Below are 16,356 nucleotides of genomic sequence, written 5' to 3'. Positions count from 1 at the left end.
TAACACATGCACGTCTGTTTAATCCGACTCAATCTAACATACATTGCGTAAGCATTTACATGACCAATTTAGACATGAACCCAGATCAGCCAAACATAACAAATAAGCAATAGAGGACCACAAGTCACTATAAATATATGCTATTTAGCTAACACTGTAATCCCAAAACATGAAAAGGTAATTCATTAAATCCAGGTGTACATTTTGTAGTTACTTCATTAAAAGTGACACACTAATCTTTTCCCTGACTGGGACAGGGCTGCTAGCTGGCGGGTTGGTCAACCCTTCCTCACAATTTCCAGCATTTCTTTGAAAAATGCTTTGCCAGAAACTCTGCAACCAAATAAATGTATTCTCTTCCTTCAGCAATTGTGCATTAAAAAACAACAGGTAGAGTAAAATAATGGTTTGGGGTGAGCTGGACTACAGACTGAAGGCAAAAGGGCCAAGTGAAGGCAAAAGGCCCAACAAGTGCTAAGCATCTCTGGGAACTCCTTCAAGACTGTTGGAAAACCATTTCAGGTGACTACCTCTTGAAGTTCATCAAGAGAATGCCAAGAGTGTGCAAAGCAGTAATCAGAGCAAAGGGTGGCTACTTTGAAGAAACACTTTTTTGTTAAGTACATAATTCCACGTGTTCATTCATAGTTTTGATGCCTTCAGTGAGGCATATGTAAATAGTCATGAAAATAAAGGAAACGCAATGAATGAGAAGGTGTGTCCAAACCTTTGGCCTGTACTGTATATTGAATCAAAATTCTGACTAGCCACAATGCAACTAAAAAAATTAAGGTGTTGATATCTTTCATGTTAATTCCGAATGGTCAAAGCGAATAAATGTTAAAACGGTTTGCCATAAGTAAGCCTATTACTGGCTAGTAATATGCTGTTAAATTTCGGCCAGTGGCAAAAGGCATACAGTAAATAGACGCTATTTCTGGTGGAAGTAAACTTAAGAAGAAACGTTAGTCAGTTTAACTCAATGCTTAATGGTGTCTACCTAAATATTCAAACTTGGCATGATGTTAATGCGTGACAAAATTATCTAACATTGAGACGCAATTTTTTTTTGACGAGGTATGTATGTCCCCAACGGTCACATCAGTAATGTCTTCTAATTTAACGTGTTGAATGCAGCGTATCAACCCTGTTATACCTGTTGTTGGTTTGGATGTTAGCTAATGTAGGGAACTAGTTTCAATAACCGTGGAGTTTGGAGTAGTTAAACAATGCAGAACACACTTCACACATGCAGCTTAGTGGCGTTCTTTTTCTTGTTTCTAAATAAGCGTTCAAAAACATGGATACCCGCCGGCGAAATGTACATGACACTCGAACTAACTAATGTTTATTCGCACAAAATGTAAAAACGGAGTAGCTCGTGACACTGCAACACGAAACACAACACGGTATGTCGCTTTGCCACAGCTATTAAATTACTAAAACATAGTATATGTTAAGTTATGTACCATAATAAAATTCAAGCAAGAAACTTACTTACAGAACTGGAGTTGAAAATAGTGTTTTGCCGCGTAAAGTGACGTAGTCTTAGTTGGTCTAAGGAAATGGGTGCGTTTCTATATGTTAGAAGTGTGCTTTCATATTTTTCGGAAGAATACATGAAACAGATATTAAATATCACATATTGCAAATACCTCACTGCGATGAAGCACCACGTTTTATCAACAAAACACTTCTATACTGTTTGAATGTGGGTCTATGCGGTCAAAGAGGCAATGCGGCTTTATTAAGAATTTTGGTTTTGGATGAGATCAATGTAGGAGACGAACGCCCCCGTGCACTGGGTTTGTCATTGACGTCATCGAATATTGTTTATTCTCCCGGTCTAAGCAATTGGTGTGTTGGTGTTCTTTGCAACAAAGAAGTCCCGGAAGCCATGTGCGTATAGTGGCTGGCTTTATAAAAAATTAAGCTATTTGTAAGATCTTACCTGAACTCTACTGCCAGCAGTGTATTAACCTCACATCTGTTTGAATTCGATTTGCAAATACTATGTCAGTAGCAAACGATTTGAGTGCTGGCGATTGCATTGACGCAAGGCGGGGCGATGGACAAGAGTAAGATTCTTTGTTATTCCATATACGTTATATCAAGTAACATGCACCTTTAACAAAGAGATTATTTCTCCTGTAGTTTTACAAGTAACTGCATGTAAATAAAACTGCAGGTTACATTGTTACTGATTATGATGTGATGATTGTGGCCGAACAATTCTAACTACGGAGGTGTGTTCAGTTCGGTTGAATGTTCACGCAGTTGTCTTGTTTTGTACTGTTCGACGCGGTTCCCCAAAACGTTATTATACGCTATTGAAGGTACTTTGATGTATGATGCTTTTAGTGGGTGTGTAGTGACATAAAGTAATGAAGTGTTATGACATGAATAACAATTTAGAATGCTTGTACTTCGCGCATCCCAGGAAAATTATTGTTGTGGCACGCCCATATATGCACAAACACTGTAGCCACTGGTTATCAAACTATGGTAAGGTGCTCCCTTCAGTGGATATATATTCAGTGAAATGTTTTCTGAGGTGCTACACGGAGTAAAACGATGGAGAACAACTGGGTTATAGGTTAGTATGAACTGTTGTATTAAGAATGAGATGTAAGAACAATCAATAACTTTTTGTAGATTCTGGAGTAACTGGATATTTCTTATTTAGTCTCATTTTAACCTTTGTTCAAAAGGAGCACAAGTTCAACTTAATAAAGAACACTTTTCACATTTTAGTAAATTAAATAATTATGGTAAATGGTACTTTGTTTTGAGGAGAAACATTTTTGCCTCACACCACACAAACCAAATGCTAGAAAGCAAACAGAAAGGAAAAAAAAATGAGTGGAGGAACATAACAAATGCATATGCTTCCATACTGATGAACTGCATGATACAATTAAACAATGAACATCTATAATGCTCTGTGGCATGTATAACAATGCTGAGCAGGCCCAGTTGACCTAAATCAGCATGGCAAGAGAAAAGGTTCTAAGTTACTTTGAAAGAGGGTTCATTATTGGATCTTCCAGGATGACAGTGCCTCCATCCACTGGGTATGAGGGGTCACATGGTTTGTTTGGTATTGAAATGATGTTAATAATTTGTTATGGCCTTCACAGTCAGCTGTTTCAACCCATTTGAATACCTATGAGAGATTTCAGAAATAACATTTTAGACAGTGCTCTGCCACAGTCATTAAAACACCATTATAGAATATCTTTTGGAGGAATGGTGTGCCATCCCTCCAGTAGTGTTCCAGAGACTTTTAGAATCTATGCCAAGGCACTATTTTAGTGGTTTGTGGTGGCCCGACACCTTACTGAGACACTTTATGCTGTTTTTTCCTGTAACTCTGTTTAATAACATTTTTGGGAAACATGTCACCCAGAACAAATCAAACTGCAATGTAGCAAATGTCAAGTTAATTGGTGTATGTTTTGCATTGATCATAAATGTTTATCATATTACTATGCAACCAGCAGTCCCATTTGGCACACTTGTTAAGAATGTGGTGCTATTTGAGTCACTTTGGGTGAAAAGATCTGATCTAGCCTAGTTGTTATAGCATCTGAACAGTACCTGAAAGGTGGTTTATCCCAGAGTAGGCACAGTAACAAAATGGGTTTTTCTGTCCTTGAACTAGACTTTTAACCCTTCTTGCTCCTGTTTAGTCACTCTGGCTAAGAGCACCTGCTGAATTACTAAAATGTATTTATGTCACTGTTTCCTAGGTCAGAGGGTCTCTGTAGTGGCTCTGGTTCTAAGCAGGTGGACACTAGGTATAGCCTGAGCTACCCTTCTATTGGCCAATGTATCATCATCAACAACAAGAACTTTGACAGAAGGACAGGTATTGTCTTTGTTCATTTGAAGGCATCAGGGATGTTTTTCCTGTTCTTGACCATGTGATGTTTTGTATTTGCATGGAGCTTATTGTGCAGCACTCCAGGGGATAGAAATGTTTGAAATTACATAATTATTGGTAGATTATGTCCACTGGTTTGAATGACATTACCTCAACCAGTTTTATCTACAAAAAGAAAGCAAATGAGACTAATTTAATGACTGTTTTTGAAGGTATGAATGTACGCAATGGCACAGACGTGGATGCAGGAAATGTGATGAAGGTCTTTGGGAAATTGGGTTATAAGGTGAAGGTTTACAACGACCAGACAGTGGAACAGATAAAGCGTGTTCTAACCACAGGTAAGCATGATACAAAGTCAATTTCTACACCAGTTACCGCACCAAGAAAATAGGCTTGTCTTTGTTTAGATCATACAGACAATATGTTTTTAAGTGCAGTCCACTTGTAGTGCAGGCATGCTTCTCTCTCTTGCAGCATGATAACTGTGCAAGAACTGTAGTGGAGAAGATTAGACCCTCACTTCCATGTCCTCCGAATAGTTTTGCTGTCTCCCCTGAAGTGCCTTGTCAATTCTGTGAAGAACCTACCTAAAACCAAATTCTGTTTGCAGCCTCTAAAGATGACCACAGCTGCTCCGCCTCATTTGTATGTGTCCTGTTGAGTCACGGGGACGAGGGCCTATTCTTTGGGACGGATGCCTCAGTTGAGCTCAAAAGTCTCACTAGCCTGTTCCGGGGTGACCGCTGCACCACACTAGTGGGGAAGCCCAAACTTTTCTTCATCCAGGTACTGTGGCCATCATGTATGTTTCCTGCTCCAATTAAATGTTCACATCCAGTCTATAGAAGATTCTCAGCTGGTGCAACGGTTTGAGTGTTTTTGTTTTCCAGGTGGTATTAAAGCTGGAATACTTTAAGTTTCTACCAGGGATGCACCAATCATCTTTCATAAGGCCAATCTGGTTGCTGATTGTTTTTCTGCCGATTGCAGGCGGACAGCAATCTTTTTTGTTTAGTTTGTTCTTTGCGGGGGCACTCATGAAAAATTATGGGAATAACGTAATATAAAGAATTTAAATCATACATTGTCATATATTGGTTAAGAACATGTTAGTATGTCCACAATTCAATTAATCTCTTAGATTTTGTGTGTAATTATATATGTGACGTGTAACAATAATATAATTGTTTCTGTCTAGTGTTGCCATGTAAATTAGTATGATTTTGTAGCCTGCAGTGGGCAGAACAAGTATTTGAAGCACTTCCGATTTTGCAGGTAGCATGTAGAAGTCTGTAATTTTTATCATAGGTACTCATAGGTAAACTGTGAGTGATGGAATCTAAAACAAAAACCCAGAAAATCACATTATATGATTTTAAAATAATGAATTAGCATTTTATTGCATGACATAAGTATTTGATACATCAGAAAAGCAGAACTTAATATTTGGTACAGAAACCTTTGTTTGCAATTACCGAGATCATACGTTTCCTGTTGTTCTTGACCAGGTTTGCACACACTGCAACAGTGATCTTGGCCCACTCCTCCATACAGACCTTCTCCAGATCCTTCAGGTTTCGGGGCTGTACCTGTGCAATACGGACTTTCAGCTCCCTCCAAAGATTTTCTATTGGGTTCAGGTCGGGAGACTGGCTAGGCCACTCCAGGACCTTGAGATGCTTCTTACGGAGCCACTCCTTAGTTGCTCTGGCTGTCTGTTTCGGGTCGTTGCCATGCTGGAAGACCCAGCCACGACCCATCTTCAATGCTCTTACTGAGGGAAGGAGGTTGTTGGCCAAGATCTCGCAATACATGGCCCCACCTATCCTCCCCTCAATACGGTGCAGTCGTCCTGCCCCTTTGCAGAAAAGCATCCCCAAAGAATGATGTTTCCACCTTCATGCTTCATGGTTGGGATGGTGTTCTTGGGGTTGTACTCATCCTTCTTCTTCTTCCAAACACAGCGAGTGGAGTTTAGACCAAAAATCTCTATTCTTGTCTCATCAGACCACATGACCTTCTCCCATTCCTCCTCTGGATCATCCAGATGGTCATTGGCAAACTTCAGATAGGCCTGGACATGCGCTGGCTTGAGCAGGGGGACCTTGGGTGCGCAGCAGGATTTTAATCCATGACGGCGTAGTGTGTTACTAATGGTTTTCTTTGAGGCTGTGGTCACAGCTCTCTTCAGGTCATTGACCAGGTCCTGCCGTGTAGTTCTGGGCTGATCCCTCACCTTCCTCATGATCATTGATGCCCCACGAGGTGAGATCTTGCATGGAGGCCCAGACCGCGGGAGATTGACAAACAGGTGCAGTTAATACAGGTAATGAGTGGAGAACAGGAGGGCTTCTTAAAGAAAAACTAAAAGGTCTGTGAGAGCCGGAATTCTTACTGGTTGGTAGGTGATCAAATACTTATGTCATGCAAATTAATTATTTAAAAATCATACAATGTGATTTTCTGGATTTTTGTTTTAGATTCCGTCTCTCATAATTGAAGTGTACCTATGATGAAAATGACAGACCTGTACATGCTTTGTAAGTAGCAAAACCTGCAACATTGGCAGGTTATCAAATACTTGTTCTCTCCACTGTATGTATGTATATATGTAAGTGTGTGTGTGTGTGTGTGTGTGTGTGTGTGTGTGTGTGTGTGTTTGTGTGTGTATGCACTCACCTAAAGGATTATTAGGAACACCTGTTCAATTTCTCATTAATGCAATTATCTAATCAACCAATCACATGGCAGTTGCTTCAATGCATTTAGGGGTGTGGTCCTGGTCAAGACAATCTCCTGAACTACAAACTGAATGTCAGAATGGGAAAGAAAGGTGATTTAAGCAATTTTGAGCGTGGCATGGTTGTTGGTGCCAGACGGGCCGGTCTGAGTATTTCACAATCTGCTCAGTTACTGGGATTTTCACGCACAACCATTTCTAGGGTTTACAAAGAATGGTGTGAAAAGGGAAAAACATCCAGTATGCGGCAGTCCTGTGGGCGAAAATGCCTTGTTGATGCTAGAGGTCAGAGGAGAATGGGCCGACTGATTCAAGCTGATTGAAGAGCAACTTTGACTGAAATAAACACTCGTTACAACCGAGGTATGCAGCAAAGCATTTGTGAAGCCACAACACGCACAACCTTGAGGCGGATGGGCTACAACAGCAGAAGACCCCACCGGGTACCACTCATCTCCACTACGAATAGGAAAAAGGGGCTACAATTTGCACGAGCTCACCAGAATTGGACAGTTGAAGACTGGAAGAATGTTGCCTGGTCTGATGAGTCTCGATTTCTGTTGAGACATTCAGATGGTAGAGTCAGAATTTGGCGTAAACAGAATGAGAACATGGATCCATCATGCCTTGTTACCACTGTGCAGGCTGGTGGTGGTGGTGTAATGGTGTGGGGGATGTTTTCTTGGCACACTTTAGGCCCCTTAGTGCCAATTAGGGAGTTTTTCCTAGCCACTGAAATTCAACACTACTGTTGTTTGCTCCTTGGGGTTTAAGGCCGGGTGTCTCTGTAAAGCACTTTGTGACAACTGCTGTTTATAAATAAATTTGATTGAATTGGGCATTGTTTAAATGCCACGGCCTACCTGAGCATTGTTTCTGACCATGTCCATCCCTTTATGACCACCATGTACCCATCCTCTGATGGCTACTTCCAGCAGGATAATGCACCATGTCACAAAGCTCGAATCATTTCAAATTGGTTTCTTGAACATGACAATGAGTTCACTGTACTGAGATGGCCACCACAGTCACCAGATCTCAACCCAATTGAGCATCTTTGGGATGTGGTGGAACGGGAGCTTCGTGCCCTGGATGTGCTTCCCACAAATCTCCATCAACTGCAAGATGCTATCCTATCAATATGGGCCAACATTTCTAAAGAATGCTTTCAGCACCTTGTTGAATCAATGCCACGTAGAATTAAGGTAGTTCTGAAGGCGAAAGGGATAATCCTTTAGGTGAGTGTATATTACTAGTGGAATGTGTAGATATGCAATGAAGGCAAATGCAGTACAAATGGCAATACTAAATATTAAATTAAGGCAAATAGAGGAGGGCGGAAACGTTACCAGTATTAAGTATGTTACAAGTGGGATAACAGTTGTTGGGTACAAATGGCAATTTCTAAATGGCATACAAGTTGTGCAAAGGAGTACTGTAGTAGAGTAGCATGAGCATCCATGATGCAGAGATGACAGCACTAAGGTCCTCGATAGACGTGTGTCAACACTCTACTTCCCAACTACTGTATTTTTACTTGTAATCCATTACTCCCCAACTCTATATGCATACCTTTTCAAAACAAAACAAATACTTATTTTGTTGCTTTAACAAGGATTGTGATATTTCATTTTGATGATCTGGACAAACAATTTTTAACATTTCAGAAATAATTGTATTGCTTTTTGAAATCAGCACAGGTTTTCAGCTGTGATAACATAATTTAAAAAAGGTATTCTAATGCTGAATTAGCCTTTTAAAATTATAAACTTGGATTAGCAAACAAAATGTGCAACTGGAACACATGATTGATGGTTACTGATAATGGGCCTCTGTATGCATATGTAGATATTCTATTGAAAATCTGCTGTTTCCAGCTTCAATGGTCATTTACAACACTCAGCTATGAGTAAGGTTAGCCTACTTCATTTTAAATACCTATATAAGAGACAAAGATTATTTTGAGCATGTGATGTAACCGATTGAATACTAGTGCCAACTGCTAACTACCTAGCCATTTTACAGTCTACACTCCTCCTCTTTGATCTTCTCTACAGCATTCCCAGCAAATTAATGATCTTGGTAAACTGCATCAATTTAACGGTCTTGCTTCCTCAACTGTTTGACTGCCTCTCACAGGGTGCCAACTAGCAATCCTCTGAACACATTGACCACTGTCACCCACAAAGCATTGTTACCATTGGCCACAAAAAATTCAGCCCTTGCAAGGCAAGTGAAGCAAAGTTTTTAAAATGAGTGATATTGAAATTCTACCAGAGACACACCTAACTGGCTAGCCATTTTAAACCGGTTATCAATCAATCAATCAAATGTATATATAAAGCCCTTTTTACAACCGCAGTTGTCACAAAGTGCTTTATAGAGACACCCGGCCTTAAACCCCAAGGAGCAAACAACAGTAGTGTTGAATTTCAGTGGCTAAGTTACAATTGCATGCAAAGGATATGTGACCAAGTACTTCACCTGATTACCTAACTGTTCTTCACAGGACACATTTCGCAGACATAGTTTTAAGGATAGTCTAGGACAAAAGAATCAAGGTAAATGGAGAACACTTTTGGAGTTCACTGTGTTGTCATATACACACTATATGACCAAAAGTATGTGGACTCTGACCATCACACCTATATGATCTTGTTGGACATCCCCTTCCAAAATCATGGGCATTAATATGGGGTTGGCCCCCCACTTTGCAGCTATAACAGCCGTCACTCTCTTGGGAAGGCTTTCCACAAGATGTTGGAGTGTCTCTGTCTGGATTTGTGCCCATTCAGCCAAAAGAGCATTTGTGAGGTTAGGCACTGATGTTGTACAAGAAGGCCTGGCTCCCAATTAGCATACCAATTCATCCAAAGGTGTTCAGTGGGGTTGATGTCAGGGCTCTGTGCAGGCCACTCAAGTTCCTCCACTCCAACCTCTTCAAACCATGTCTTTATGGACCCTGCTTTGTGCACAGAGTCACTGTCATGCCGGAACAGAAAAGGGCCTTCCTCAGACTGTTGCCTTAAAGTTGGAAGCACCCAGTTGTCTAAAATGTCTTCGTATCCAGTGGCGTTAAGATGACCCTTCAATGGCACTAAAGGGTCTTGTCCAAACCCTGAAACACAGCCCCAGACCATTATCCTTCCTCCACCAAACTTAACAGTAGCCACTATGCATTCTGGTAGTTAGTGTGCTCCACCGGACCCTAATATGTGATATACTTTATATAATACCGAGCAACACACTTGGAAAAAGACAACTATTATAGTGTTAAATCTGCCCTGTTGTCCATGTCCACTTGAGCAGCAAATGCACGACAATGTCGTCCTTAATAGCAACCAAAATACAAGCAATATATCTATTCTTTACATATTAATGTTCATTTATTTTTTTATTATCATGAAATAATTTATCCTCACCATTTTTTTTGTTCTCCAGAAAAATATATTTGTTCTCCTCTGCCTGTCCAGGACTAGCAGACATTTTATGGGATTTAAGTACATCCAGCCTATAGTCTCTGCTTTGCTGTTTTTTTAAGCCCCCAAACACATTGGCTCCACAATGCTTCTTGCATACAGTGCATATCATTCCCTCTTCATTATGTCTGGTCCACCCAAAAACATTTTAACATTGCGCATCAAAACTATGTTTATTAGAAGATTTTGGAATCACATAAAAATATGAAATCACTCATCAAGCTTTATAATTAATCACAGTCAATATTATTGTAGTCTATTTTATTTGTTATTCTATATTCTTGTTCATTTGACTTCATTAAGAAAACGCATCAGAGCTGTACATACAGTTAGGTCCAGAAATATACAATTTTCATAATTTTGGCTCTATACGCCACCACAATGGATTTGAAATGAAACAACCGAGATGCAATTGAAGTGCAGACTTTCAGCTTTAATTCAAGGGCTTGAGTAAAAATATCTTATGAAACATTAAGGAATTGCAACCATTTTCATACACAGTCCCCTTATTTCAGGGGTTCAAATGTAATTGGACAAATTAACACAATCATAAATGTTAGTACTTTGTCAAGTCTGAAACGCTGGGTTTCCTCCTTTGTGATGCTTTGCCAGGTCTTTACTGCAGCTGTCTTCTGTTGTTTGTTCATGGGGCTTTCTGTCTTAAGTTTGGTCTTTAGCAAGTGAAATGCATGCTTGATCAGGTTGAGATCAGAGGATTGACTTGGCCATTGCAGAATATTCCACTTTGCCTTAAAACACCTGGGTTGCTTTCGTAGTATGATTTGGGTCATTGTCCATCTGTAAAGTGAAGCGCCATCCAATCAACTTTGCTGAATCTGAGCAGACGATATATCCCTACACACTTCAGAATTCATCCAGCTTCTTCTGTCGCATCATCAATAAACACTAGTGACCCAGTGCCATTGGAAGTCATGCATGCCTATGCCATCACACTGCCTCCACCGTGTTTTACAGATGATGTGGTATGCTTCAGATCATGAGCCGTTCCAAGCATTCTCCATACTTATATTTCTCCATACATATTTCTTCCCATCATTCTGGTACAGGTTGATCTTAGTTTAATCTGTATAAAGAATGCTATTCCAGAACTGGGCTGTCTTTGCACCTTGTGGTGGACCCTCTTTGCTCTTGTAAGTCTTCTCTATATGGTAGACCTGGATAATGTTATGCCTACTTCCTGGAGAGTGTTCTTCACTGGATGTTGTGAAGGGAACGCACTGGATGTTGTGAAGGGTTTTTTCTTTACCATGGAAAGGATCCTACGATCATCCAGCACTGTTGTCTCCCATGGACATCCAGGCCTTTTGGTGTTGCAGAGCTCACCAGTAAGTTCTGTTCTTTCTCAGAATGTACCAAACTGTTGATTTGGTACATCCATCTCTGATGGATTTTTTTTTTGTTGCAGCCTAAGGATGGCCTATTTCACTTGCATTCACTTGCTCCTTTGACTGCATGTTGTGGGTTCACAGCAACAGCTTCCAAATGTGAATGCCACACCTGGAATCAACTCCAGACTCTTTACCTGCTTAATTGATGAAGAAATACTGAAGGAATAGCCCACACCTGTACATGAAACCGCTTTTGAGTCAATTGTCCAATTAATTTTGGTCCCTTGGGGAAGAGGGGGCTACATTTTAAAGAGCTGTGCCAATATGAAAAAGTGTCCACCAACAGTCGCATTCCCTGTAGTATTTCCGCTGGTGGGCTATTTAGCGTAGGAGCGCAAAATTATGTTTTGTCAAGCCGACATACAGAGGTAGTGCAAGATTTTGGAAAGGGGGCCGCCTTTGAGTTTTATATGCAGGAAAATCCCTGACGGATTAATCACTCCAGAGAACACGTTTCCACTGCTCCAGAGTCCAGTGGCGGTGTGCTTTACACCGCTCCAGCCGACGCTTGGCATTGCGCATGTTGCTCTGAGGCTTGTGTACAGCTGCTCAGCCATAGAAACCTATTTTGTGAAGCTCCCAATGCATAGTTACTGTGCTAATGTTGCTTCCAAAGGCAGTTTGGAACTCTGTGGAGAGTGATGCAACAGATGATAGGCAATTGTACGTGCCACACACTTCTATCACTCGGCGGCTCTGCTCTTTGTTTGCATGGTCTGCCACTTTCTGACTGGGCTGTTCTTGCTCCTAGACACTTCCATTTCACAATTATAGCACTTAAAGTTGACTAGGTCAGATCTAGTAGGGCAGAAATTTCACAAACTGATTTTACAATCAGAAAGACGGCATCCTATGACAGTTCCACGTTTAAAGTCCCTGAGCCCTTTTGTTTGACCCATTGTACTGCCAATGTTTGCCACATGGCTATGTGCTGGTTTTTATGCACCTGTGAGCAATGGGTGTGGCTGAAACACCTGAACTCAATAATTAGTAGGGGTGTCCACGTACTTTTGGCCACAGATTGTAGATTCTTATAACAACAGAAGAATTGTGCATGTGTTATATATCATTCGTAAAGCGGTTACATTAGTAAGAACGTACTCAGTCAGAAATCAAGGGAGAAAGTGAAGCTTTATAAAAAGCACCCAAGCAGAGTTGTCTGATGTTGCATGTTCAATCGTTCTCATTGTAAAGATGGTTGCTAGAGGTTATATACAGCTCCTGAAAATAATTAAGAGACCACTGCACCTTTTTCTTTCCTTTTCAAAAATGTTGAAAAGGAACGTTTTGAGTGAGGAACAGATGTGTTTAATTTGCAGTGGTCTCTTTATTTTAACCCTTCTGTTCCTCACTCAAAAACTTCCTTTTTGACTTTTTTGGAAAGGAAAGAAAAAGGTGCCTCTTCCGAGCTGTTTATTTATATGATTATATGCATCTAATAAAAAAGATACTACCTTGGGCCGCTGGCCTATCAAAACAATGAAAGGATCGACCAGACCACCTGAATTAAAGATGGTTTGACTTTACTCGCCAGAATTGCCAGATGTCCAAACCACCCATGGGGGACACTGATGAGAAAGTCCCACCATAACCAAAACGAGACATTTTGATACGGATAAAGCTGTACTGCTGGTTGTGTGGAGAAGTAATTTCATGGTTTATGTAAAAATGTTGATCTTGATAAATAAAACACAGTTGTTTCCTCTACTCTCTGACAGTGAGAATCTTTCCCAATTTGATCTTAACAGATTCTACAGAGAATGCCTGTTGAACTGAAAATGCAATGAGAAAGGTACCAGCCTGATCTGGGCCAGTAACTGACTAGATCAACTTGCCCGACGTGTCTTTTTATTGGCCAGCGAGCCATTGTTAATGTCAAACCCAGAGTGCTTGAATGTGCGTGTGACACTGAACCATGTCTCCTATTCCCGCGTGCGTGCGTGCGTGCGTGCGTGCGTGCGTGCGTGCGTGCGTGCGTGCGTGTGCGCGTGTGTGCGTGTGTGTGTGTGTGTGTGTGTGTGGAGCAGGCTTGCAGAGGTACTGAACTGGATGGGGGCATTGAAACGGACAGCAATTCAGTTGGGAGTTTGACCAGGATCCCTGTGGAAGCAGATTTCCTTTATGCCTTCTCCACAGCACCAGGTCAAGACACATTCTAGCCACCGACAACACACTCATTCACACACTCCAGCCAACTTTCCTTTAGTTTTTTTTTTTTATTAATTCCCACAAATCTGTTGGATATACATTTGAGGAGAGATTGTACAAAAAAATAATACAACAAAAGTGCTAAGATATTCAGTGTAATATGTTTCCATACACCTAAACATAAATACCCCACCAGATAATCTACAATGGGTTTCTTCAATGGACCCAAACCAATTCATATTCTATACATCGATACATAACTTTAGTCAATATAATCATGGAATGATCTGAGAAAGTTTACTTAAGGTTTCTTAAAAAGCATATTGTATCACTGTACCATTCCTCCACCTGAAGCTCAAATGTATGTATGTATTGATCAATTGTTTATAAAGAATATTTTAGTTGTTTGCAATTACATAATTTGTATTTTTAAAACTATTTCAATTGCATGTAAAATCTGTTATTGAAATACAGATAGTATTCACATTTTGAGTGATATACACAACATTGTTGTCAGTAACTGTGAAACATTTCATGTGCAATCAAGGCCTTTTTCATTGGCAGAAACTGTACAGTTTATCACGAGGTGCGCTAGGGATCCAGAATATTGAACGGGTAAAGGTGGGTGTAAAGTAACTAGAAAAGGCAGCTGCATTTACTGAAAGAAGCTCTTATTTACCACACTCGACCAAACACAGGGGTTGTAATGCAGATACCAAATCTTTAAAATGTATGATAGCTATTGACATGCCAAGGTTGGTTTCTTGTAAGTCGTCTGTTTTTTTCAGATTTCTGTCTCAGGTCGACTGTGTAATAAAATAGAACCTGCAACACCCTTTATTTTGGCTTATTATACATCCACCAGTATTCAAGTTGTTTCCTGCATGTGTTGGAAAGTTTCAGAGTTGTATTTTAAGCCCAAATTGATTGTTTCAGGATAACAACATTTGAATCTGAATGTTAGATACAGGAATTTTTATTTATTTAAATAATGCAACCAATAAGCCTGGCTTTTTGCCATGATGCTTATGAGGGTCTGTCGTAATTCTCTTAAGCAAGGATGCATTTTCCATATTTTTTTAACCAGACAATTGACTTATGTGTTCTCACAGGCTACTACTCCTGGAGGAACACGCAAACTGGTTCCTGGTTCATCCAGTCATTGTGTGAGATGATCAGCAAGTACAGCAAAGAACTGGAGGTCCAACATATTCTGATTCGGGTCAACCACAAGGTGGCCACAGAGTTTGAATCTGTATCAGTCTCTCCCACTTTCGATGCCAAGAAGCAGATTCCTTGCGTCGTATCAATGCTGACCAAAGAGATGTACTTTACTCCCTTATAGGAGAAAAGTATGAAGCAGCATCTTGTTTGCCTGGTCCCATTTGTTTTTGTATTGTTTTTCAAGCTCTTATTGTCATATGAGTGGAAAGTGGGAACAAGCAGATCTGGGATCAGTCTAGTGGATATCTGAGTCAGGTCTATGGATGTTTTTTTTCTTCTTTTTTTTCCATTTTGGGTGTGTATTGTATTAGCTGTATTTTTTATCACCACTTTGGAATTGCTATGACTAAAGTTGGACCTGGTTTAAACTTATAGGCCTTTGTATCAAATGTTATGTTTGAAATCTCTCTTACACTTTCAGTCTGTTGTCATGTAGAGTGCTGTCGACACTTCAAGGTTTGGATAAGGTCAGGATTCATTTCAGTCAGCTGAAGAAGTGAAAATATTGTCCCACTATAAATGACATTGAGTTTATAAGTACTTCACAATGTCTTTGTAAGCACTACAAAAGTTGTAAAACTTGTGCTTTATAAATGGTTCATAAACATGGCATAATTGTGTAAAATTAATACAAATGTATTTGTATGACATTATGCAGTATGGTAAATATGACATGAACCTGTGCTCTATAAATGGTAGCATACGCACTGTTTTAATAAACACTTCGTCAATAATATTCAAATAAAGTTCCACAAGTTATTAATACATGTAAATGTTCATGAAATGCCATCATAGTGGTTTTCATTCTCAGGAACCACCATTGTAATGTATTTATAAGCTCAACATAATTTAAAGTGGGACAAAAAAATCACAAAACCTAGATTTCACAGAGTTGAATTTTTGTTGTTTTCAGAATATACAGATTGCATTGATGATGGACTTCACCCACATTTTTGTTCTTACTGAATTATCCCTTGTGTTATGTTTAATAGAGGATAAGTACAAATATTTTTGTTGTTGATTGGAGGGTTAGCAAGTGGTAATCACATCATGGAAATGCAGCTTGTTCACAAGCAACCAGCAATTCTTACTCAGGTTTCTCATAGTTATAATTTTTCTCCCCAAGTTCTTGATATCCAATTGAAATTATGGCGTTGTCTCATTGCAGCTCTTCCCATTGTTATTTTTTACCATGTTTTTCTTCCCAATTTCATGATAACAAATTTGTGATTAAGGCAGTGTTTCATCGGAAACAACTCCCAGTGGACTCGGGACAGTACATTTTCAGATGTGTCTTCAAAAGTGCATTTGATGCCTCTAGAAGCAATCGGTAAAGCGAGATAAGGGAAGGCAAACATATTAATTACTAACCTGGACAGAACAGGCCAATTGCACTGCTCTCCGAGAACAGGACTTGAACTGTGGTCTCGCACCTACAATGTGAGGCAGTAATTTAACACCACACCA

General features: G+C 39.9%; 2 protein-coding genes across 3 annotated transcripts in view; one reads left to right on the top strand and one right to left on the bottom strand.

Moving 5' to 3' along the window:
• primpol (primase and polymerase (DNA-directed)) overlaps nt 1-1,640 on the bottom strand; it is a 34,208-nt gene extending 32,568 nt beyond the window's left edge. Inside the window, exon 1 of one of the 2 annotated variants that reach the window (XM_010865391.4) lies at nt 1,502-1,640. The gene's annotated coding sequence lies outside the window, so the exon portion shown is untranslated. Of the gene's footprint in view, nt 1-1,497 lie in introns of both variants that reach the window. The other variant, XM_010865390.4, reaches the window with a different exon arrangement.
• Nucleotides 1,641-1,834: 194 nt separating this feature from the next.
• On the top strand, nt 1,835-16,083 carry casp3a (caspase 3, apoptosis-related cysteine peptidase a). Its single transcript, XM_010865392.4, has 6 exons — nt 1,835-2,078; nt 3,753-3,871; nt 4,099-4,227; nt 4,500-4,675; nt 13,545-13,659; nt 14,778-16,083. The coding sequence occupies exons 1-6, from the start codon at nt 2,014-2,016 to the stop codon at nt 15,008-15,010; spliced, it is 837 nt and encodes a 278-aa protein (XP_010863694.2). The 5' UTR covers nt 1,835-2,013; the 3' UTR covers nt 15,011-16,083.
• Nucleotides 16,084-16,356: the final 273 nt, after the last annotated feature.

The sequence above is a fragment of the Esox lucius genome, chromosome 25, assembly GCF_011004845.1.
Source record: "Esox lucius isolate fEsoLuc1 chromosome 25, fEsoLuc1.pri, whole genome shotgun sequence".
NCBI lineage: Eukaryota > Metazoa > Chordata > Actinopteri > Esociformes > Esocidae > Esox > Esox lucius.
Note: the sequence above shows the minus strand (reverse complement) of the source record. Positions and strands in the feature narration are given on the sequence as shown.